Below are 25,784 nucleotides of genomic sequence, written 5' to 3'. Positions count from 1 at the left end.
TCGGTGAGGGGCCTGCCATGCATTAAGCTGGAAGGAAAGCTTTCTGGGCAGTGGGAACAGGAGTGCAAAGGCTCAGGGTCAGGAAACGCCACAGGCATCTTTCAAATGGAAATATAAAGCCTGAACACAGGAACTGACGTAGGTAACTACGTCCCCCAGGGGGTGTAACATGTCAGAGAAACACAGAGGACTCCTGACAGGGCCTGGGTTGGCCCTCAGAGGCTCTTTGCTGGGGTGCGGGAGCGGCTGCCAAGAACCACATGTAACTTGCCGAGCAGCACTTGCTGCGTCTTACGTGCTACATGCCGTGCAGGCCTCACGTCGTGGACCTCCGACCCTGGCTGTGCTTTACACACCCTGTTTCACAGATGAAGAAACTGAGGCTCAGAGAGACTAAGTAAGCTGCCCGAAGACACCCAGATTACAGACGGCAGAGCCAGGACTCGAACCCAGGTCTGGCTGACTTGGGAGCCCATGCTGTCCGCGCTCTGTAGGTGCCACAGACCTGGCTGGGAGAGGGTCCTCATCTGCCTCTAGCAGCAACGTCCTCGCAGACCCCGCCTCCCCCTCCCTACATGGCCAGTGCCACCTTCCTCGGCAGCCGCGGTTCAAGTCCCGGCAGCCCGGACTCACCTGAAAGGAGGGCACCTCCCCGTCCCCGGGGGACACGATCTGCCAAGGGGCAGGCAGGCTGGCGTTGAGGGAGAACCTGTACACGGCCGGGTGACCCTTGCTCTTCACCTTGGAGACATACACGGTGCCTGGGGAGTCTGGGAGGCAAACGAAGGATGGAGGAGGGGTGGACAGTCACCCTGACCGGCTTCCCTGACCCCGGAGCAGCCCGCTCTCTGTTCCGCATCAGGGCTCAGCTCTGAATGCTGGCTCTGCGCCTCTCTATTGGACCGAGCCCACGGCAAGCTGGGGATGCTGGTGGTGGACGCGGGGATGGGTTGGTGGCACAGATGAAAGGGAGGTGGCAGCGGTCACCAGGATGGGGTGGCGGCATAGGTGGAGGGAGTGACGGCGATGGTTCGGATCGTGGTGACGAGGTGCAAGCAGTGTGGGCAGTGCCACCCAGGGCAGGGCGCGGGCTGAGCGGCGGGGCCGGAGCTGGGAGTGACAGTGGTAGGCACAGAGGGGTGACGACAGCCAGGGGATGACGAGGACACACAGAACTGCCCCAGGGTGGGGGCTGATTCCTACACGTGTCCCAGCACCCCATCTGTGACAGAGACCCGGGCAGGGATGAGCCACCCTCCAGGGCTCAGGACACCCCTGCCCTCCCCCAGACACTCAGGGTGGATCTGGTGCATAGCGGGTTCCTAGGGCACCAGAGCCTGGCTGCGGTGCTGGCAGGAGGGGCCCTGAGGTCACCCCCCCTCACAACCCAACCCCTCCTCAGTGACCCCAAGAACACAGACTGTTGTTCTCCCAGGAGACCCAGGGAATGAATGTCATCTATCTCCACAGGACCTCCACACCCCAGCACCAGGCAGGATCCCCCAGAGCCCCCACCCCAGCCAGAACACATGCCCCACTTACCCTGTGGGGTGGCCTCAGGCCGGCTGGCCCAGGAAACCCCTGAGCCCCGCTTCTTCTTCTCCAGGGATGTCCGGATGTTGTTCTGCAGGCTGTGGGGCTTCTCCTGGAACAGACCTGCCCCCCCCCCCCACCCCACACGTCATTAGGGACACAGGGCCTCCCTGGCTGAGCCTGGCAGGGGAGGGCAGAGACTGGGATGGATAACAGCCCCAGGGACGTGGGCCTCAGGGCTCTCAGCTTAGGGGGAGGGGTGTCAGGGGTCTGAAAGAAATGGGATGGAACTGAAAAAGTGCCAAATATCGAATTTGCAGGAATCTTTATTTAAAAATTTTTTTTGTTTATTTTTTTTGAGAGAGAAAGACAGAGACACAGAGTTCTAGCAGGGGAGGGGCAGAGAGAGAAAGGGAGACACAGAATGTGAAGCAGGCTCCAGGCTCCGAGCCGTCAGCGCAGAGCCCGACGTGGGGGCTCGGGCTCCTGAACTGCGAGATCGTGACCTGAGCCAAAGTTGGATGCTTAACCGACTCAGCCACTCAGGCGCCCCTGATTTCGCAGGAATCTTAAGGTGAAAGAAAGGCACCTGTCAGCTCCACCCAGAGAAAGACATGCGGACGCATTCCCTCGTCCTCCTCGCCACGCCTCACGTCCCTGCTCTGGCAAACGGGGTGACCCTGAATCTCCAGAGGGTGGTGGAAGGACCAGACGGGGTGCTGCATCTCGTGCACTTGGCTACATGTCTGGTTCGTGATAAATGCTCAATTAGTGGGAACAATTAGAAAAGGAACGTCATCAACTAGCACAGATGACAGGGGACTGTCTCGTTTTGCCTCAACCACTGCGGATGAATTTTCTGTTTTCTTCGTTGTTTTCTAATGAGAGAAATTTGACACCTTCAAAGATGCAATCTTCACAATAATTCTAGAAGGTCGCTATCATTAACCCCGCTTGACAAAGGAGAAAGCAGAGGTTCAGGGAGGTGCCGTGACCCGCAAAGGAAGTGAGAGGCAGAGCCTCATTCAGATCCAGTCTTGTTGGCCCTGCAAGCCCTTTTTGGGACAACATGAACAGGTCCCTCTGAGAGGCAGTTCAGAATGCTGAGAGCTACAAGGGGCTGGGGGCTGGACTTGGGCTGGCATCCTGGCCCTTCTCCAGATGATTCCAGGAGTTTTGGCACTATCCTGGGTTTTGTCCATCTGTGAAATGGTAGTGGATGTGGCTTTTTGACTCCGGGCCCTGAGGGATGGCAGGTGGCCTCATAGCGGCAGTAGTAATGGAGTTTGATGCATGTGCCCGGGCGGGCAGGAGAGGAGCCGGGGATGTGGCGGGAGTGGGGGGGAGGGGGTTGGCTCCAACTTAGGAGGGGCTCTTCAGGCACCTCCCTGAGCCACACTCAATTATCATGCATTTGGCTAATGCCAATACCAAGGGGAAGGCCAGGTTAATACGGACACCGCCCTAACTAAACGAAGGCAATTAGAGCGGTCAGCGGATCCTCTCCTAGAAGCAGGAAGCACTTGCCCAAGCATCTTCTCCTTTGGTTCTAACCGACTGGCCAACTTCCCCTGCCCCCAACCCTGACCTCAGGCTCTCCTCTGGACCAGACTACCTCTAAGGCGAGGAGACATCTTTAACTCACCTCTTTGCTCATCCCTGACACCAACTCCATCCCTAAATCCTATGGCTTTCACCTCCTAAAAATCTCGTGGCTCTGCTGCCCCCATAAGCACGCTGGCCTCAGGCCCACCATCTCAAGTTCAGATGAGGGCACCGGCCTCCTACCTGGTCTCCCAGCCAGCTTGCACCCTGGCCCTACCGTTCACCTCCACACAGCGCCCTCCATCACAGCCCTACTCTGCTCAAAACCCTCCACTAGCTCCCCCTGCCAATTAGAATAAAATGCAGACTCCTCGCTCTAGCCCTCCAGACCGTGGCCCCACCTACCTGGCTGGCCTTAGCTCCCGCGGCTGCCTCTCTCAGACTTGGCCCTGGTCTTGCCCACCTCTCTTCTCTTCTCTCTCGAGCTCCCCAGGTGCCCTGTTCTTCCTCCATCACAGCTCAGATCCACTATTACAACGCTAGCCCCTGGCAGGCGAATGAACTCCCTGAGTTCAGGAAGCCTGTCCTGCCCACTGAGGTCTCCCCAGCACCCAGTAAATACCTGTTTCAGGAAACACGGAAACACTCAGGCTCAGCGGTTTGCTGAGGTTGCACGGTGACGGACAGCCTGGACACATCACATCTCTCAGGCTGACAGTCTTGGAGACCCGAAACTCCAAAGAGAGCAGGGAGCCACAGGGGACACCCCGACGGAACTCTCACCTGAACAGGTGATGCACGATATGCCCTCAGCGCTCAGGTTGTACTTGAGATCCAGCAGCACCTGGATGTTGGTATCGGGCCGGAAGAGCAGGGGGGCCCGGCTGGCGGGGCGGAGCCGGCTGGCAAACACCAGGGACAGGATGAGGACGGAGACAAAGAGCCCTGCCAGGAGAGGACGCCGCGCTAGGTGGGGCCAGGGCGCAGGAGGCACCCACAGCCCCAGGTGAGAGCTGTTCCCTTTGTGGGGTGGCAGGGTGGGGCGGGGGCCCAAGGGAGCTGGCAGAGGTATGGTGAGCCGGCCTGGGGGTGAAGCCTTGCCAGGGACTCGTCCTTGGTGTGGGGTGGGGGGGGGTCGGGGGGGATGGATGTTATTTGTGTCATTTGGAGATCAGGCTATAAGCTGCGATCTCAGACTCCTGGATAAGAATCGGCCACTACCTTAGGGCACTTAACAGTTGGTAAAGAGCTGGCACATGTGCTTGGTTATATACAACCTTAAATACTCTCAATCGTTATCATAACGGCAGCACTGAATGTTTCTTGAGCACTTACTGCACCCCACACACCCGGCTGAGTTCTCTACTTGCCCCACGACTGCCTTATTAGATACATACTGTTCTTTTTTTTTTAAGTTTATTTATTTATTTTTGAGACAGAGAGAGAGAGAGAGAGAGAGAGAGAGAATCCCAAGCAAGCTCCACGCTGTCAGTGCAGAGCCCGACGTGCTGCTCCATCCAACCCAGGAACCGTGAGATCACGACCTGAGCTGAGATCAAGAGTCAGATGCTTAACCAATTGGGCCACCCAGGCGCCCCTAGATAGATGCTATTCTCCTCCTCAGAAACAGGATAGGAAAGTGAGGCTCAGACTGACTCACAGCTCAGCCTTACTGGCTGGTCACCCAGTTGGTGGCTGACTGGTCTGACTGGGTGGTCTGACTCTGGAGCCCAAGCATTGGGGGCTCTGCTCTCCCGCCCAGCATGATGACTGGCGCATAGTAGATGCTTAATAAACAACAGCTGTTGTGGGACCGGCTCCATTCTACACAGGAAGTGGGGAGGCCCAGAGAGTGAGACACTAACCCAGGTTCGTTTGCAGGAGGGGGCTGGGATCCCACCGCAAGACACAGGGGAAGGAGGGTGGAGAGCCACTTACCCACGATCACCCAGCGGCTCTTGACGGCTGACCACAGAGCCCAGTGGTACAGCAACTCCTGCAGCTGGGCAATGAGCTGGCCCCGGCTGCCCCTGTCGGGTGCTGGCTGTAGGCTCTCCGAGGGCACAGACACCAGGGACACGTCTCCCAGCTCCAGCGACACTGCCAGGCAGAACAACGGCCCATCAGAGGCCTGGCCCAGACACCCATCAAAGCCCACCCACGTCCCCGCCCTCCCTAGGGAAGTCCAAATGCTCGAGGGGGATCCCCAAGGGCCATCAGGATCCGCCTGTCCTCAAATCACTTCGTCGAAAGTGACCTCCCTGGCAGACACAGCCCTGGGTCCCGCCAGGGTCAGCAGGGCAGGCCTGTGCCGGAACTCACCTGGCTCCTCCTCCACATTCAGCAAGGGGATGTCATCATCGAGGTAGGGCATGGGGCCCTGGGTGGGGCTGCCCCCAGCCCGCTCAGGGGCAGCAAACACGTCCCCAGGGAGGTGCAGGGAGCTCTTGCGGCCACACTTCTGGTGGCAGCTACGGACAGAGTCGGGGAGAGGGGTGAGCCCCGAGGGCCCGGGTGTGCCAGGAGGGTGGGGCAAGCCCCCCCTCACCTCCAGCCTCCGCCCACCACATGAGCCCGGGCCTCAGGCTGCTGCGGACATCTCCCGAGGACACGCGTCACAGACTCCCAGGAGCCTGTTGCCTGGTTCCTTCCCGGTGCCATCTGCCCCCCAGACCCTCGGTGCCCCCCTTCCTCTGGACAAAGGGTGACAGCAGCCATGACCCAGGGAGAGGGACCCCCGCCCTGGTGTGCCCTGCCCCAAGCCCAGAGCCCCTGTCATTCCCAGCACCCAAGCCCAGCCAGCCACCCAGGCCAGACCCCATGTGGCCTCCCCCGCTCTCCCTCCTTGCCCCACCACTCGGGCCGTGAGACCCCAACCCCCCGACCTCTGGCAGCAACCGTGGCCCTGACCCGTTCACGTCTGCACACAGCTCACTGTGTCTAAATATGTTTCTCCACCAAGAGGAGAAGCCTGGGGACATTTAGTATGGCACCTGGGCATGGGGTCTGGTCAGATTACGAGGTTTTAATCTCAGCTCTGCTGCCTACTGAATGGGGGAGCTTGAGAATGTCACCCACCCTCTCTCAGCCCTTGTTTCCTTGTGGGTAAGACCAGCAAAACAAGGGAACCCAGCTCCGAGGGTCCCGGGGACGGGGAGGCGGTGGGAATAAGGTCTTGTGCAAAAGTGCTCTGCCCACTTCCTGGCACGGAGCAGGTAATCACAAATGGTGACTATCAGGGAGGGTTCTCTTCTCCTTCCTTGGTCCCCCGGTAGCACCCAGCATAGAACTGGGCATACAGAAGGTGCTCAATAAAGGATCACAGAGCTTGTAGAAGAGAAGGTGGTATGCTGAGTGGCCCCAGAGGACATGCCCCTTCCCCCTCGCCCCCCTCCCCACCGCGCCTCTGCCCACCTGCTCACCTGGTCTGGCAGGCACTCTCCAGCGGTGCCATGTAAAGGCTCCAGATGCCCAGGGCAGCAGGCATGGTGAACAGCACAGCCAGCCAGCAGCAGGACACGATGAGAGACATGAACAGGCCAAAGTCATGGACGGCCGGGATCTGGCAATGGAGAGGCAAGGGTGGGATGTGAGGCTGGTCAGGCCTGGAGCCCAGGGAGTCTGAGACCCTGCAGCCGGACCACCTCCAGAACGAGACGGGATGAGGAGGCTCAGGCTGCCAGGCTGCCAGCCACGGGAACTAGGAGGACGTCAAAAGGCAAGGGCTGGTGTCAGGGGACCCAGCAGGGGAGGGACACTCCTAGCTCTGGGTCGGAGGCTGGTGTCCATGCTGCAGCCCACTGGCCACAGCGGTGCCTGACTCAGAGCAGGTGCTCGATAGCAGTCATTCCAGGAGCGACTGACGATCAGAGGAAGACAGCACGTTAGACACCAGGCCGTGTGTTAATGAGGGTAAGGAAGAGAATGTTCACATATGCTCCTGGGGCCGAGGAACAACGGGTGTGCTCCAGGGTGTCCAGGGACCCTCACAGGGATGTGGCGCTCAGAAGGAAACTGTAACCAACAGCAGACAAGCCTTCACTGTTTGTGAAAAACTTGGGACAATCATCTCCTTTTAGTCTCTGAATAAGCTACACAGGGGGGAAGTGAGGCTCAGAGAGGTCTGGAGGTCACGTGGCCCATCACAAAGGTGGAACTAGAGCCCAGCTCTGTCTGTGTTCTGGATGCAGTTCTCTAGCACGGCCTGGATAATCCCAAAGCATCTAGTGGTTTCTCGATGAGACACGCGGCCCAGGTCATTAAATGTTTTGAAGGCTCAGGTGGGCTCACTGCCTTTCAGATTCTGTCAGCACCAAGGCCCTGGCCCCAACACAGACCCTTCTCCTGAGCTCAACTCAGAGGCCTGAAGGAGCATGGGGCCAGGGGAGAGGGACGTCAGCGAGAGGGGTGACAACACAGTGTGAAGCCGGTGGTTGGAAAAAGCTCTAGACGGAGGGTCAGGGGACTTGATAGGCCACCATTTACCAGTTGTGTGACCTTGGGGAAGTTGCTCTACCTCTCTGGGCCTCAGTTTCTGTATTTGGAAAATAAGGATGTAATTGTACCTTCGTCCTATGTCTTGAAAACTAAATGTGGAAGAGCTTTGGAAATTGCCACATACCCTTCAGGGCAGAAGTTGGATGACTACCATTTGTTAAGTTCTGGTAATGGTGACTAGTAGCCAGAATGGTGTCTAGGGACATGGCAAGTGCCTTGAGGCAAAAGCTATGTGGGGCATGTGGGAGGAGCAGAGTCCAGGGCTCATGGTGGGGGGAAGGAGGAGGCGGGGCCAGGGACAAAGGCAGTCTCGCACCTGGGAGAAGACATTAGCTGCATAGGCAGCGGCCGTGGTCAGGGAGGTGAAGAAGGTGGCCTTGCCTGCCGTCTGGATGGTGTGGATCATCCGCAGCTGTGGGTCTTCCAGGTGGGTGGCCTGGCGGTAGGTGTTGATGAATACAAAGACATCGTCCACACCTATGGGAGGGAGTCCCAGGCCAGCAGGGGCAGGCTCAGGATCATTTTGCTATATCCAGAATCAGGCCCAAGCTGGGCCTAGCCCAATCCTGAGTCTGCCCCAAGAGGTCAGGCTTCAGGGGAGTCCTCCTTCTCAGTCTGGAGTTTGGAAAGACCCATCCAACTTTGGCTCTACCCACTCGAAATCCAAGCCCTGCCCTTCATTCTCCCTGCCCTCCCCAGCCCCCGTCTCCAGAACGAGGCCCCTGTTTCCAGATCTTGGCCTCCTTTCCACCTTTCCCACCATGCCACAGAAACAACTCACCAATGCCCACTATCACAAAAGCAGCCACCCCGTTGAGGATGCCCAGGTACTGGATTCCAAAGACCACATGGTACAGGAAGAGAGCCACCAAGCAGCTGAGGCCGATGCTGGCAATCCCGAAAAAGGACAGGAACACTGGGCAGGGCAAGAGGGGATACAGTGGGAGGATCCAGCAGAACACACACCCTTCAGGGACACAGCTGGGTCCTGTGGCAGCCCTGCACTACCCTGGGTGTGCCCTGCACAGTTCTCACGCCCAGAAAGAAGGGGCCAGGCAGGAGCCCGAGTGGCAGAGGAAGCCACCTGAGTAGGTGGTTCATAGGCCCTCATCTTTGCAGAACCTACCTCAATCGCTAGTAGGGAATTATTATATGTTTAACATCTGTCACCCCAGTAGACTAGAGGTTCCGTGGGGGTAGGAAATGTGTTGGTGATATTCACCACTGTATCCCTGGCATCTCAGAGCATCTGACACATAGTTGGTGCCCAATTAATATTTGTTACATGGACGAATGAGTGTCTTTTCCATTTGTGAAGGTATTACTAATCTGTTGTTCACCTGGGCAATAGAGAGTACCCACTGTATATGCAGTGAGAAGCAGCCAGGGTACATGGAAAGATGATGCTGTTAAAGTGACCTTGGGGACAGAAGGGCAGCTGCACTGGGACTGTAAAACAGGCTACAGAATAATCCATAAAGAAGGGTCCAGTACTCCAGACTCCCCAAAACCAAATTTTTAGCAAGAAAACGATGGTCAAAGGGCAAAAGGTTAACCACGTGAGGTCCCAGGAGCAGGGGCCCTCAGGTATGGCCCAAACTGCCTCTGGACCTCAGTCCACCTGCCTGGGGTTGGAAGGTGATTTCTGAGCACCCTTCCCCAGATTCCTTTGACGCAATGGATTTGAGATGATTTCTGGCATTCTGGAGAAGGCAGGCTTTGGCCGGACAGGAGCACACAGGAAGGAGAGAAAGGGGCTGGCTCCTGCTGGGCCTTCCAAGGAGGCCTACCTGAGCAGGAGGTGAGAATGTAGACGAGGGCAGCAATACAACTGCTGCTGATGAAGGCCAGGAGCATGTCATTGTTGAAGGTTCTGCGCACCTCGTAATCAAAGAGGTCTGTCCCCCCATACAGAACCTGGACTTTGCTGGAAGGGGAGAGGAAAGACAGAAGTGGGTTGTACTGTTGATACTTGGAAGAGGAGCAGGAGCTACCCACCCCCACAGGGCTCTTTACCTTGGCTCCATGTTAAATCACCTGGGGGCTTCCAAAACTCCTGATGCCCAGGCCGTACTCTAGACAAATTAAACCAGAATTTCTGGGGTGGGGCTGAGTCATCAGTATTTAAAAATCTCCCAGGTGATTCAAACGTACAGTCAAGGTTGAGACCCTGCTCAACACAGATAATAATCAATTATAGTCAAATACTACATCATTTCCCAATACTCAATTATTCACTGCAAAATTCTAAATTCAAACCAGCTTCCACTTATGCAGTTTTACACTGCTATTCAGTGTGCACTTAACACAAGCTATTCTTCATAATAACAAAAATGTTAACCGGGCTGGTCAAGTAGAGTTTTAAAATACAAACAGGAGTGATATCTGCTTCTGGACACGATGCAGTGATAAGATGAAATCTAGATTTACCCTCCCCATAAAACTAACAAAAAAATAAGAGAAACTATATAAAACAAGAATCGGGACATGAGACAACACAGGATGATGATTCTTGAGAGATGAGAAGCAAAATGGGCCCTATGGTTATCCTGACTAACGGCCTTGAGAGTTGCTGGGTCTCAGTGTAACCTTATACATAGATTATGGGGCTCCCCAAAGGAGGCTGAAATTTTTCCAAACTTGATGGAAAACTATAAACCCACTGATTTAAGAAGCTGGAGCAACAAACTCCAAGTACAAAAAAAAAAAATGAAATGAAATGACAATAATGCACATCATAACCAAATTTTTTCAAAACCAGTGACCAAAAGAAAGTCTTAAAAGCAGCCTGAGGAAAAAGGCGCATCACATACAGGACAAAAATAAGAGAGACTTCTCATCAGAAACAAGTGCTAGTGAGACAATAATGGAGCAGCATCTTTTACCTATTGGGAAAAACATCGACCCAGAATTCTATACCCAGCAAAAATATACTTCAAAAGCAAAGGCAAAATAAAGACTTTTTCATTTTTTATTTTATTTTAATTTTAAAGTTTATTTATCTTGAGAGAGACAGAGACAGCATGAGCAGAAGAGGGGCAGAGAGAGAGAGAGAGAGGGAGAATCCCAAGCCTGATGTGGGGCTTGAACTCATGAAACCATGAGACCATGACCTAAGCTGAAACCAAGAGTTGGCCACTTAACCAACTGAGCCACCCAGGCGCCCCAGTAATACATGAAAGCAGAAGGAATTAATCTCCAGGATCCCTGCACTATAAGAGATGTTGAAGTAAATCCTTCAGGTACAAAGAGAATAACAGATGGAAATATGGATCTATACAAAGGAATAAAATGGATTAAAAATGGTAATGATATGAACAAATATAAAATATTTTCTTATTGCTTATTTAAGTTTCTTTATAAGATAATTGACCACTTGAGCAAAAATAATAATGTAGTGTGGTGTTGATAACACACATGAAAATAAAATACATGAGAACAATACATAGAGGCTGGGAGGAAAGAAATGGTAGCATACTACTGGAAGTGTCTTACACTATACACAAAGTGGTAAAATGTCATCTGAAGGTAGCCTGTGATAATCTAAGATTATATACTATAAACCCTAAGCGACCATTAAAATAAAAAGTTATAGCTAAAAGACTAACAAATGAGGGGCACCTGGGTGGCTCAGTCAGTTAAGTGTCCTACTTCGACTCAGGTCATGATCTCGTGGTTCATGAGTTTGAGCTCTGCATTGGGCTCTGTGCTGACAGCTCAGAGCCTTGAGCCTGCTTCAGATTCTGTGTCTTCCTACCTCTTTGCCCTTCCTCTGCTTGCTCTCTGTCTCTCAAAAATAATTAAATGTTAAAAAAACTTTAAAAAAAGACTAACAAAGGAAATAAAACATAATAATAAAAAAACATGGAATCAGTCCAGAAGAAGGCAAAAGAAAAGAAAAGGGGAACAAAGAGAGACTTAAGTCTAGCCATATTAATAACTGCATTACCTATAAATGGTCTAAACACCCCAATTAAAAGGCAGAGACAGACTAGATTTTAAAAAAAGCAAGACCTAGAAGCTTACAAGAAGCCCACTTTAAGCATAGAAACAAATAGGTTAAAATATTTAAAAAAGAAAAATATATGACATGCTAACTCAAATCAAAAGGAAGCTGGAATGGTTATATTAATAACAAATGAAATAAATTTCAGAGCGAAGAATATTACTAGGGATAAAGAAGACAATTTCAAAATGATAAAACGTTTGATTCATCAAGACAACACAATCAACCAACTTGACCTGATAGGTATTTATTAAACACCCCACTCATCAACAGCAGAATATGTATTCTTTTTAAGTGCACAAGGGAACATTTAGTAAGATAGACCACAATCTGGACCAAAAACAAGACTCACTAAATTTAAAAGGACTGAAGTCATACAAAGTATGTTCTCTGACCACAAATGAATTAAATTAAAAATCAGCCACAAAATGATATCTGGAAAATTCCCAAATATTTGGAAACTAAATAACATACTTTTAAATAACACACAGGTCAAAAAAGAGATCGAAGGGGAAATAGAAAGTATTTTGAATTGAATGAAAATGAAAACACAACATGTGAAAATCTGTGGGATATGCTAAAACAGTACCAAAAGGGAATTTATAGCAATAAATGCCTGTATTGGAGAAGAAGAAACATTTCAAGTTAATGGCCTCAGCTTCTACTTCAAAAAAGTAGAACAAGATAAAAATTACATGTAAAGTAGGCAGACAAAAGGAAATAACAAAGATCAGAGAAGCTAATGAAATACAAAACAAAACCAATAGAAAAAAAAATCAGAGAAATCTAAAGCTAGTTCTTTGAGAAGGTTAAAAAAAATTTGATAAACCTCTAGTCAGAATGATCATGAAAAAAGAGAAAATACACAAGAAAGATGTGACATCACTACAGTTTTACAGATATTTAAAAGATAGTAAAGGAATATTATGAACCACTTCCTACCAACAAATTTGACAATTTAAATGAAATGGACAGATTTAATGTTAGACTCAAAACTACCAAAGCTCATGCAGGAAGCAATAGCTAACTTTAATAGCCCTATCTATGTATATTAAAAAATTCTTCCCATAAAGAAAATTTCAGGCCCAGACAGTTTTATTGATGAATTCTATCACATATTTAAGGAAGAAAGAATACTAGTTCTAGGCAAACTCTCCAGAACACTAAAGAGAATACTTTCCAACTCATTCTATAATAGCAGAATTACCCTGATACCAAAATAGGACAAATACATTACAAGGAAACTACAGCCCAATATCTATGTTGAACATATTGTGCCCATGAACACAAAATACAAACAGAATACAAAATACAAAATAGAATCTAACACTATATAAAAAAGAAACTATATCATGACCAAGAGCTGGGGGGGCTTGGGTTGCCCCAGGAATGTAAGCTTAGCTTAACATTAAAAACTCAATCAATGTTATTCACTACATTAAACCAAAAAAGAAAAATTGTATGATCTCTCTTTAGACACAGAAAAAACATTTGAAAAAATTCAATATTCATTATTGATTAAAAAAAAAAAAGCTACCAGCAAATTAGGGATAGAGGGAGCCTTTTTAACCTGATTAAGGACACCTACAAAAACCCTATGTACTTTTGATTAGGAATAAGACAAGAATGTCCTCTCTCATTACTTTTATTCAACCTTATACTGGAGGTTCTAGCTAGTGCAATCAGCCAAGAAAGAAAAATAAAAGGCATCTAACTTGGAAAGGAAGAAGTAAAACTGGTTTTATTAGCATAAGATATAATTAACTATGTAAAAAATCTAATGTAATTTACCAAAAAACTTCTAGAACTACTAAGGGAGATTAGCAAGGTTACAGGATACAAAATCAATTATATTACTATATACTAGTATGAACAATTGAAAATTAAAATTAAGAAAATTATACCATTTACAACAGCATAAAAACATGAAATAGGGATACATCTGACAAAAGATGTATATACTACATTCATGGGTAAGAAGACTCAATATTGTTATGATGTCAGTTCTCAAGTTGATTTATGGATTCAGCACAGCCATAATCAAGATCCCAGCAGACATTTTTTTTTCCTGGAGAAACAGACAAGTGAATTCTAAAATTCAAATAGAAATTCAAAGGACCTAAAATAACTAAAATAACTGTAAAAAAGAATAAAGTTGGGAGGCTTAACAGATTTGGTATAAAGACAAGATATGGTATAAAGCTACCAAAATTAAGGCAGTGTGGTACTCATGTGCAAATAAAGAAACAGATTGATGGAACAGAACAGAGAGTCCAGAAATTAACTTATATATCTATGAACAATAGATTTTTGTCCTAGGTACAAAGGCAATCTTTGTTGAAGGAATAATCCTTTTGACAGGTGATGTTTGAACAACTGGATATCTGTATAAAAATATGTGGCATCTTGGGGTGCCTGAGTGGCTCAGTTGGTTAAGCAACCGACTTCAGCTCAGGTCATGATTTCACGGTTTGTGAGTTCAAGCCCCGTGTTGGGCTCTGTGCTGACAGCTCAGAGCGTGGAGCTCACTTCGGATTCTGTGTCTCCCTCTGTCTTCCCCTCCTTTTCTTGTGCTCTGTCTCTCACTCTGTCTCAAAAATAAATAAATGTTTAAAAAATTTTAAAAAATGTGGCATCTCCATACACTGGGTTACTGCTCAGCATCTAAAAATAATAAACTATCAATGGCTGCAATAACATGGATAGAACTTAAAGTAATTAGGCTGAAAGGGGTCAACCAAAAGAGTGTATACTATATGATGCCATGGATATAAAATTCTAGAAAATGAAAACCAGTATGCAGTAATAGAAAACAGAAAGTGGTGCCTGGGGTAGGGGTGGAGAGGCAAGAAGAGGCAGGATGGACTCATTAGCCAAGGGACATGAGGAAACTTTTGGGGGCGATGGATATGTTCACTATCTTGATTATGGTGAAGGTTTCATGGTATATACATGTGTCAAAACTAATCAAACTGTAAACTTTAAGTATGTGCAGTTGGTTGTATGTCAATTACATCTCAATAAAGCTGTTTTTAAAAACAGAACACTTAAAAGTAAAATAGAAAAGATCTCTGAATTATCTACTTTTTAAGTTATATAGATCAATTGATCTTTCATTAGAGTAGACAACTGAAAATTCAAACAATTTTTTTAATGTTTATTTGTTTTTGAGAGAGAGAGAGAGTGAGAGTGCACAACTGGAGGAGGGGCAGATAGAGAGGGAGACAGAGGATCTGCAGCAGATCTGTGCTGACAGCAGAGTGCCTTGATGCAGGGCTTGAACTCATGAACCATGAGATCATGACCTGACTCCAAGTTGGACTCTTAACCGACTGAGCTACTCAGGAGCCCCAAGAAATTGTTATTCATTCTACTCATTCATTCGTACAGCATTTATAGAGTGCCTTCTAAGTTCCAGGTCCTATTTTAGTTGCTGGCTATAAAAAGACACAGGCCCCAATTTTCACTCTCAGGTATAAAGGAATAGTTCATGGAAGACAAGTATTCCTGCCAAGAACTACTAAAAAGATAAAATTCAGAAATCATCTGTTTGATGACAGTAGAAGGTTCCTGAAGTAATGAGAAGTAGAGGGACTCCAGAAAGATTCCATAAAGGGAAGAACCTAGGAAAGGTAAGCCGTTCTACAGCTATTTTCACCCTGGAGGCATCTGCTGATTCTGAACACAGGCAGAAAGATGTGAAAATCGAGGCTAGGAGTCAGATGAACTAGCAGAGTTTCCCCTCAGCACTTTGGTTAAATACTGGAGCTGCATGAAGCATTAGGCTAGAAACCTAAGCAGAAAGCTTCTTTAAAAACGTGGCATGGAGTTTCTGTTGGTGTGTGTGTGTGTGTGTGTGTGTGTGTGTGTGTGTGTGTGTGTGTTTGTAGTTTTGAGAAACAAAGATTAGAGTTTGGAACTTGTTAGGGGAAAGAGTTCTGCAGAATACACCAGACTCCCAGTAGAAAGTCCTAGAGAACCAAGGGCAAACAAGGGGCAGACTGAGACTTTCCAGGGCTGCAAAACAGCCTTGACTCAACAAAATGGTTGGTTACTTAAGGTGATCAGTCACAACTCTGTCTGCCTAGTGGAAGGAATGATAGACTTTCTGTGCAGGAAATAATATCACCTGGACCTGTTTGTTTTTTTTATGCATAATGTTTATCGCTCAATAAAAATTACCAGGCATACTCATAGGCATGACCACATGACCAAAAACCAAGTGAAAGAACAGACTACAGAAACAAATCCACAGCTTATTCCTATGTTGAAAGTCGGCTGATAAGGACTTTAAAATAATGATAATTTAAAAAATAATAATAATATGTTTAAGGACAGACAGGATACTATGGACAAAATAAATAAAATGATGAATTTCACCAGGGATTTAGATAAATAACAAAGAATCAAATGGAAATTCTCCACAGAAAAACATACCATTAAAATGTCAACAGACATTAAGTGGCAGATTAAATATAACAAAAGACTGGATCAGTGAACTAGAACATCTAAAACACAGAAAGAAATGAAACATAGAAAGTAACAAAAACCAAAACATAGAAATGAAAAATAAAAAACCTAGACAAGATCCCTGAAAACACATGGGACTCAGTGAAAAAAAATCTAACATTTGTGTAATCAGAATCTTAAAAGGAAAAGAAACATAGAATGAGGTAGAAGCAATATTTGAAGCAGTGATAGCCAGGAAAACTCCCCAAACTGATGAAAGTTATCAATCTACAGATTCAAGAAGTTCTGTGCACCCCAAGCAGAACAAATTCAAGGAAAACTACACCTACATAACTCATGGTAAGACTGGTGAAGCCAAGGAGAAAAATCTTAAATGCAGCCAGAGAAAAAAAAGACAATTTTTCCAAGGAACAACAAAAATATTTACAGCTGACTTTTCCACAGGAATGATGGAAGTCAGAACACAATGGATTGACAGCTCTAAAGTACTAAAAGAAAATAACTACCAGCTTACAATTCTATACCAGCAGAAATATACTTCAAAAATGAAAGTAAAATAAAGATGTTTTCTAGGCAAAAACACAGAATTTATCCTCAGCAAATATGCACTTAAAAAACTATTAAGAAGAGGTCTATAGATACAAGGAAAATGATTCTAGGGGGAAACATGAAATTGTAGAAAGTAATGAAGAGCAACAGCAAAAGTAAATATGTGAGTAAATATAAATGAGTACTGACTTAGTAAAATAATGTGATATCATGCGGGGCTTCAATGTATCTAGAATTAAAATGCATGCAACAAAATGCAAAAGGCTAAAGGGTATAAAAGCAGTGAACATGTTCTAAGATTCTAATATTATCAGAGATGTAGTGAAAGTGATCATTTGTATTATTCTGTAGTTAAGTCAAGGTGCATGTTGCCATCTCTTGGGTAACCAGTCATAAAGTAGTAAAAAGATCCAATTATTCCAAAAGAAGATACTAAAGTCTATAGGGACTCTGCTTTTCATTGCTCCTATGAAGCTCTAGAGTAATGGGAACGGGAAGAGAGGCTTTTTTACCCAGGCAGAGGTTTTGTCTTAACAGCTGAACATATTACGCAGTGGTAGTTTTTGGTATTTGAACCCTAAAGATCCTCCTGCAGGCAGCCCCTCCCAGTTTCCCACCCTAGCCAAGTACGTTTCTCTGGAACACCTCTATTTGTTCATCCACCCCCACCCACCCACTCATTCATGCCCAAGATAAATTCCTACTAAGGGGTTCCTGGCACTGTCCTAGGGACCAGGCCTATAGAAAGAAGCCAGGAACAATCCCAGCCCGCAACAAACTCACACTCTCTTGAAACATAATGAAACTAAACCTTCCTCAAACTTTAACATGCAGACAAGTCATCTAGGATCCTGTAGGTCCAAGAAAGGCCTGGAGATTCTGCATTTATAACAACCCCCCAGGTGAAACAGATGCTGCTGATCTGAGGAATGCACTTTGAGTGACAAGGAATTAAACAGCTAAAATACAGACTGACAAGTGCCATGATGAAATTGTAGCTCAGAGAGGTGAAAGAGCTCATGGAAACTCCCAAGTGGACTAAGTCACCGGTATGTGACCTTAGACATATCTAACTCCAAAGCTCATGTATGCTCTTTCGTTCCTCCTCTAGTGAGAAGGAAGGGCATGGTGGAAGGGGGGTGGAGTGGGCTTTCACTCCAGCTTCAGGGAAAAACCGCCCAGGCTGGATCTTAGTGGATGAGCAGGGGTTTGTTTAGCAAAGAAGCAGGGTCAGGAGAAGGTTCCTAGTGCAGCGACTGGCATAAAAACAAAAGGGGTAAGGGCTCTGGATTGGAAAGGTTGGCTTTTAGTGCCAATCCCACCACTTATGGGCTTTATAATTTGGACAACTCACTTAATAGGGCTGTGCCTCGATTTCCTCAACCATAAGATGGAGATGATCATAATAGCACCTGCCTCATTGGGTCGGTGTTGAGAATTAAATGAGATGGTGTGTATAAGGGGCTTATACCAGCACTGTGCCACATAAATGTTGGTTCTGATTATCATAGTTGTTGCTCAATGCAATGAATGAGTAATGGAAGGAACAAGGGTATTTCAGGCAGAATGATTCATTTGCCTGGAGCTGGCCTGTCAGGGCAGGGGACTGAGAAGCATCACAGTTACTGCCCATCAGGACTGATAGATGAACTATTTAATGCCCTTTCTGGGTGAGGAGGGGCCTACGTGTATTTTTAGACACATAGCCCAAGGTTTGGAGGACAACCAAAGCACCCACTACCTGAGAGCACCTTCACATCTCTTGGCTCACCTCCTCCTAATGCCTCCAGAAGGTATCAGGACTCATCATCCCCATTCTACAAGTAGGGAAACTGAGGCCCAGAGAAGTAGAGGCATATTTGCCAACTCTCTCTCTGGGTAGACGAGGCAGACAGGCCAATACTCCCTGGTCAGTACTCTTTCCAGAAAGCCCTCCAGGCACCATCTCAGGAGAAAAATCAATATCCAAGACTTCTTAGGCAAAAGCCCTGGGATTTCCTACCTCCTCCAAAGCTTTCATGTTCACTAACCATCAGCACTGATCAAGAAAAGGGGCTTTTTGAGCTGTCAGAGTGACAGTGAGGATGTATCTGGCTCTGCCCCTGATTCAGGAAGAAAGACTTCCTAGGGAGAAGGTTCAGGGGAGGTGATCTGGGGTTTATGAGAAAGAAACACTCGAAAGACAATTTCCTACCCTAACACAGCCCTTTCCTGATATACACAAGGACAAACAGACACTGCGTGCAGCTGGACCTCCTACCTACCTAGTAGACTGCTTGGCCAGCATGGCCACGTAGGTGACCACAAAGCTCTGAAACTTGGCCCGCTGCTCCTCCCAGCGATCGTCCACTGAGTAGTAGTTGGGCAGGGGTGCTCCAAAGAGGATCTCGCTGCGCAGTAGGGAGCTCTTGAGGTTTTCTGCAGAGAGGCCCTCGTCCACATACCAGTAGAACTCGGGGTGAGTCATGGCCAGCTCTAGGGAGCCTGCAGGGGCAGGGGTGGTGGCCCAAGGAGCTCAGAGGGCAGCTCCCCACAGCCCTCCATCAACATCATCCTGTCCTTCTTGCTAATCTCACTCCTTTCTAAGGAGGTGGCACTCCCCCTCAGGCTGCCTCCAGCTATCTCAAATGGAACAGAGCAACGGTTTAAAGAACTCACTGCCCAAGAGCAGCAGTCCCCCAAACCTGCTCAGGCAGCCTCCAATAAATTCACATTTTATTTGCATGTGAACCTCACCTAATTCCAAGGCTCAGTCTTTGCAGCCCTCGAGTTCCACCTTTCCATTACAGTCCCCATTCATCTGCCTAGAATCTTGCCCGTGTGCCCCTTAGAAGGCACACCCAAGCACCCAAGCCCCACCCCACGACCATTCTCTAGCCCCACCCCACCTTTCAAGTCTCATCCCTAAATTACTACAAACTAACCCCGCCTTGGTCTCCCTTCAACTTGTCTCTCTCCCTTATCTTCCTCTGATTAGATGCCCGGTCCTCTAACCACACCTGGGTTTCCCTCTAACCAAACTCATGCCCAAGCCCTACCCCACCCATTCTTTAACTGGCCAGTTTTCCACAATCCAGGTCTGCACCCAAACCTTCCTTGCCTCTCTCAGATCCCATCTCACATCCTACCCTGCTGCCAGTCTTTCGCTGTATCACCTTCAGGTCACGCCCAGCAGGCAGCTCGAGCCTGAGTCTGCCCACAGCGGAGTCCCACCCCATTCTCCTTCAGGTGTGAGTCCATGGCCAAATTTCCCATGGGTCTCTAAAGTACCTTCTCTCAATCTCATGAAGACCCGCCCTCAGCCTCACTGAGGCCCCGCCCCTTACAAGCCCCACCCACCCAAGGGCTCCACCCCTTACAAGGCCCTCCCCAGCAGGCTGTGTCCCCAGCCACACACAAGGCTGCTCACCCCGGATGTCGGCCAGGTCCTGGCCCATGCCATCATAGTAGATCTTGCCGCCTCTCTCAGTGGGGAAGAAGTAGGTCATGAGCGAGCTGGGTGGGGAGCAGTAGGAGTAGGACCCTAGTGGAAGGTCCTTGAGCACCTCATGGGGTTTCCAGCAGAACTCCCGGAAGCCCGGGTGGTCCATGATCTTGCGCTCAATCTCGTGGATTGTGACCAGCCGCTCACTGGTGAAAATGTTGCGCTCTGCGTCCCCACGGGCCAGGAAAATGAGCTCAATGCGCCAGTGCGCATGCGTCTGGGTGTTGGCGCTCACATAAGAACGTGAGTAGTCCCAGCGCGAGGCACCCCTGCGGACTCGGCTCTGATTGGCCGCAGCCACAGCACGGGGCGGGGTGCTGGGTTGGCACCGTCCATTCTTCTGCATGCCCTGGTTCGTTGGGCCTTCACTCTGGTTGGCTGCCAGATCCACCAGGGTTGGGGCCTCCCACCGAAGACGCCCACTCCGATTGGCTGCTGGTTTCTGGTCTGCGGAAGTGTCCGGGGATATGCCTGGGCCACGCCTTGGGGCCGCAAAGACTGCCCGTGGGGGCCTGGTGACCGGTCGAGAACGGTTGCCCAGATGCAGCTGCTGCAGCTGCTCTGAGATAAGGCGCTGGAGCGTCTCAGAAGTGAAGTCAGCCAAGTCGCGCCGGTTGCGCCCCCAGGAACCAAACTGGGACTTAAGCGCCAGCGCGAGGGCATCAAAACGCTGGGAGGCCTCATGGTTGCGGATCTCAAAGGCGTTGTAGGAGATGTCAATGTCCAGCGGCGGGTAGTAGAGGAACATGAAGGCCGACAGGGCCATGGGGATGCTGCAGCCCAGGAAGAGCACCAGCCCTGCACAGCAGGGATTTGTGAAAGCCCAGCCCAGGGTGCTCCAGAAGCCCGAGGCAGGCGGCCGGGAAGGCAAGGTCCAACGCCTCCAGCAACACTGCCCTCCTTTCCCAGCTCGGGGCCCTGGCTTCTGGGCCCTCCTAAAGGCCTCACCGGTTGCTTCCTCCTCTTCCTGCTCCTCCTCTAGCCACACGTCTTGCAGCAAGGGGTCATCCTCCGAGTCCATAGCCTACAGGAGAGGGAGAGGGTCAGCAGGCTAGAGAGAGGGAGAAGACGGCGTCCTGTGGCTGCAGTCGCCCAGCCCTGGGTATTAGCCCCGTCCACAAATACTGTGATGGAATTGCATCGCGTGGGCATGTAACTCAACTGAACTTCATCACTTGTACACGAAACAAAGAAAAATATGTTACTGGTCCATCACCTCCCCCAACTAGATCTTGGCTTTCGAGGCCACAGGAAAGGGAGAATCACAGCCCGTTTGCAAACAGAAGAGACATTCCTCCCTGTGTAAGGGATACTGGGGCGGGGGGGGGGGGGGGTGGGGGTGGACTCTGACTACACACGATTTCTCAACTTCCTCTTCATGCTTTGATTCTAGAACTCATGGCCAACAGGAGGCGTTACTCCACTGCCATCACGTTTACTTATAGTTAGCAACTCTAAAGTAGATCTCCCCTATGACCCAGCAATAGCACTGCTAGGAATTTACCCAAGGGATACAGGAGTGCTGATGCATAGGGGCGCTTGTACCCCAATGTTTATAGCAGCACTTTCAACAGTGGCCAAATTATGGAAAGAGCTTAAATGTCCATCAACTGATGAATGGATAAAGAAATTGTGGTTTATATACACAATGGAATACTACATGGCAATGAGAAAGAACGAAATATGGCCCTTTGTAGCAACGTGGATGGAACTGGAGAGTGTTATGCTAAGTGAAATATGTCATACAGAGAAAGACAGATACCATATGTTTTCACTCTTATGTGGATCTTGAGAAACTTAACAGAAGACCATGGGGGAGGGGAAGGGGGAAAAGTTAGAGAGGGAGGGAGGCAAACCATAAGAGACTCTTAAAAACTGAGAATAAACAGGGTTGATGGGGGGTGGGAGGGAGGGGAAAGTGGGTGACGGGCATTGAGGAGGGCACCTGTTGGGATGACCACTGGCTGTTGTATGGAAACCAATTTGACAATACATTTCATATGAAAAATAAATAAAATACCTTCTGAAGTATCAGGGTAGGAGGAAAGAACGTGGTCTTTGGAATCGGGAGTTTGGGTCCTGGTAAGGTGAACATTGGCAAGGCAGTAAACCTCTCTGAACCTCAATTTGTCGTCTATAAAACAGAGGTGGCCACTCCTGCCTCACACAGTTGTGAGGAGGGCTGCAGTCTGGGTAGTATATTAGTTACTATATCTGTCACGTAAGCAGATTTGTTTGCTCCCCTCTGGGGGCTGTAATGTGCCTAGCGGTCGCCCATGGATGGGGCTGTGCCAGAGCTGTCATAGCTCTCCTCAAGAACTCTCAATAGCTCCCCACCCCCTCTTTGGGACACTGCAGCTGCAGCCACTGTTTGTCAGGCTCAGGCCACTTAACATGCAGCGCCAGCAACATCAAACCTTTGGGCACGAGCAGGGGCCAGGCATCTGTCTCCCCAAGACTTGGGCACAAGCAGCAGGAGGGCCTGGCAGGAGAGGGCAGCCCGGGAAGCCTGAGGACTCCTGCAGGGTGGCCCGAAGGCAGGAGGCCTTCTGGCATCCCCGGGCATGGCCTGTTCCCCTTGTCCCTCCTGTCCTCAGTTTGGACGGGGAGAGACTCATTATCCAGTTAGACGCCAGGCAGCGAGAAGAGGAAGCTAATTATACCAGAGCTGGCTAATTAATGCTGCCTTTCCTATTAACATTCTCTAGAGTGCTCCATTTCAATTAGACGGTCTGTCCGGGAAGAGAGGGGGCTGCCGTCAGCCCAGAGAAAGTGAGGAAGAGAGGGTGAGGGGAAGGAGGGAAACAGAGACAGAGAGACAGGAAACGGGAGAGATGAGAGACAGAGACAGCTGGGAAGAGGAGACAGAGAGGAGAGGGGAATTGAGTGGGGGGTGGGCAGACAGAGATGCAAAAAGGGAAACAGAGAGGAGGGTGGGAGAAGAGGAGGGCAAAGCAGAAAACTTGAAAGGGAGAGAGGCCTGGAGGGGATGGGAACCGCTCCTGTAATATGCAAGAGTCCTATCCTAAGATGAGATCATTAAACTTCCCATTTGCGATGCCCTAAAGCATTCTGGCCGAAGGGACGCCATATGCTCCCAGGACCAATTTGTGTTAGCAGGAACTCCTGAGTGTGAACCAGAGGCAGCTCAGACTCACCCCATGTCCAAGGGGCAGAACTAAGTCTGCATGTGGAGGTGGGGGCAGGTGGGAGCTTCGCCCCCACTCCCAGCCTTGGAAGGAGGATGCTGATGGCAATATGGTGGAGAGGGAGGGACAAAGGCCACTTCTGCCTCTTTTTCTGGGGCCCATCCACCCTGCCCCCAGCCTCAGCCTGCCTTTCAAGATGTATAGTTTACGGTATGTTGATATGTGAGCGGGGGTCCAAGGCCAGGATTCTGGGTCACGGCAGCACTTCCTGAGGGATTTGGGGGATCCTGCTGTTGCACCGGCGAAGCCATTCCCTTCCCTAGGAATCTAATGCATCTTTCAAGGTCTTGCTCAAGTGTCACCTCTGACAAGAAGCCTTCCCAGATCTGAAGCCCCCAGCGACCCATCTAAACTTCTCACCACACTTAGGGGGTACAAATTACTCAGGGACAAGGAGGGAGAGGCAATATAGTAGGACATTAAGAGCTAAGGCTTTGGAGGCAGACAGATCTGGATGTCGGTCCCAGCTATACAATTTAGAGCAGGCGATGTATCCTTTCTGACCCTCAGTTTTCTCATCTATAAAATGGGGCTACCAGTAGTCATCATCACAGAGGTGATCAGATGATGTACACAGCAGGCTGACCACAGTGCCTGGTACATGTAAGTGCTTGGGAAATGACTGCTTCTGTTCTTTTATACTCTGCTCCTCCGCCAAGGCTGTGAACTGGAAGACTCACATGGCTCATTGCATTTGCCAAAGATGATCACAGCAATATCTCTCGTCTCATGTGCTTTTCTCATGGTATGACTGAGACTTCTCCCATCAAGAAGTAATGTCTGCATTCCTTCCCCTTGAATCCAGGAGCGTGGGGGCTGTGACTGCAGCAGAAGTGGCTCTGAGCTTGGCAAATGTAGAGGCAGGCTTCCCCCCTGGCTCTCTTGGGATGCTTTGTCCTTGGAGCCCAGCTGCCATGCGGAGAGGAGGCCCAAACTAGCACAGGAAGGGAGACCACATGCGGGAGCTCCTGCTGACAGCCAGCATCAACCATCAGATATGTGACTAAAGACACCACCGGCCAAGGAGTAACCCAAGCCTTCGTGTCTTCCCGGCTGAGACCCAAGTACCATGGAGTAGAGCTAAGCCACCGTCTCTTGTACCCTGTCCTGACCCACAGAGTCCAGGAGCATAATACACTGGTTGTCATACATCACTAAGTTTGGGGGATGATTGATTACATAGTAACAGTAACTGAACGATTATAATGGGTCCCTGTCCCCTACGTTTGACTCTGTGCCCTGCAGACAACATTTTCTGGATTGAAGTGCCCAGAAAATTGGGCACAGCCATTCTGCCTCCCAGTGAGAGCCCCGCAGCCGGGTGGACATGAACTCCAAGGGAGCAGGGACTTGGCTGTCATGTTCCCTGCTGGGGTTCTGGGTTTCGGATAATTGTCGAATGAGGAAAGGTAAAGGAATCTCTGGAGAATCTGGATTAGGTATTAGAACTTCCCCCCGGGACAGAGGATGATCACCAAACAATATACACATGCAGCCAGGAGTATGGTTTCTTCTGCCTGGGGTGGGGAGGATCTTGAAGAGGGTGAAACGAACAAACAAGAAGTGGACTCGATGAGTTCTTTGTCTCTCATGCCTCCCACCCCCACGCTTGTCTTCTCTACCTCTGGGAAGAAAAGCTGCCACGTGGGAAATGACACCAGATTGGTGGTTGACCACCACGGCTGCAGGCCTGGCTCAGCCATCAACTTTCTGTGTGGCCCTGGGCCTGTCCATCCGCTCCTGGGGCCCTGTCTCCCCCATCTGGCATTGGGATGGTAAAGCCTCAGGTCCCTCTAGTGGTGACTCCCGCCGAGCTGCAGAGAAGCCCTGGTCTGCAGGCCAGCGAGGGTGGGTGGGGTCTGAGAGACCCTCAGCAAACCCAGGGAGGCCTCAGCTCGCAGGTGGGGTCTGACAACAGCACCTCAGGGGACAACCACCTCCTCAGGCTTTTCCACAGGGTGGGCAGCAAATTGCACATTTCTTTTCCCTTCTCAAATGATGGGAATTGATTAGCCGAGCAAGGAGCTCCAGCTGCTCCATGGAAAGACACTAAGGACAGCTTATGAGGGACCCGTCATGAGCCGACTTCCATTATGCCTTCACGGTCTTCATCATGGTGGGCCTGCTCAGTGCCCAACGTCCTCTCTGTCCTCCCCTGTCTCTCTCTGCCTCTGTCTCTCCTACCTACACACACACACACACACACACACACACACACACACACTCAGAGATGGTCAGAATTGAACTCTGAGCCTCTCAGGGGCCCAGGAGACAAGGTGGAGACATCCACAAAAAAAGGTCTCCCTTCTCTTGGGGGAATCAAGAGGGGCAGGTGCCTGAAAGGGAATGGTAGGCCCTGGGGGGCCCAGGGAGGAACCTGGCCCAGTGTTAAGGGCCAGGCATGGGGCAATCCAAAGCCACATTTGAAGCATAATCTCAATATTATAACAGAAAAAACAAAATTCCACATGCATTAAAAGAAAAAAAAAAC

General features: G+C 49.4%; 1 protein-coding gene across 1 annotated transcript in view; it reads right to left on the bottom strand.

The window, feature by feature from the left end:
• DISP3 (dispatched RND transporter family member 3) overlaps nucleotides 1-21,105 on the bottom strand; it is a 30,370-nt gene extending 9,265 nt beyond the window's left edge. The window contains exons 1-11 of the mRNA XM_042953193.1: nucleotides 20,010-21,105; nucleotides 18,865-19,084; nucleotides 9,366-9,502; nucleotides 8,357-8,491; nucleotides 7,892-8,052; nucleotides 6,501-6,640; nucleotides 5,401-5,549; nucleotides 5,017-5,178; nucleotides 3,862-4,023; nucleotides 1,543-1,656; nucleotides 634-770 (exon numbers count right to left, since the gene is read on the bottom strand). Of these exons, the coding sequence (XP_042809127.1) occupies nucleotides 634-770; nucleotides 1,543-1,656; nucleotides 3,862-4,023; nucleotides 5,017-5,178; nucleotides 5,401-5,549; nucleotides 6,501-6,640; nucleotides 7,892-8,052; nucleotides 8,357-8,491; nucleotides 9,366-9,502; nucleotides 18,865-19,084; nucleotides 20,010-21,105 (2,613 nt within the window). The remainder of the gene's footprint in view (nucleotides 1-633; nucleotides 771-1,542; nucleotides 1,657-3,861; nucleotides 4,024-5,016; nucleotides 5,179-5,400; nucleotides 5,550-6,500; nucleotides 6,641-7,891; nucleotides 8,053-8,356; nucleotides 8,492-9,365; nucleotides 9,503-18,864; nucleotides 19,085-20,009) is intronic.
• Between the last annotated feature and the right edge of the window lie 4,679 nt (nucleotides 21,106-25,784).

Source organism: Panthera leo, chromosome C1, assembly GCF_018350215.1.
Source record: "Panthera leo isolate Ple1 chromosome C1, P.leo_Ple1_pat1.1, whole genome shotgun sequence".
NCBI lineage: Eukaryota > Metazoa > Chordata > Mammalia > Carnivora > Felidae > Panthera > Panthera leo.
The sequence above is the reverse complement of the archived record's forward strand: the minus strand, read 5'-3'. Positions and strand labels throughout refer to the sequence as shown.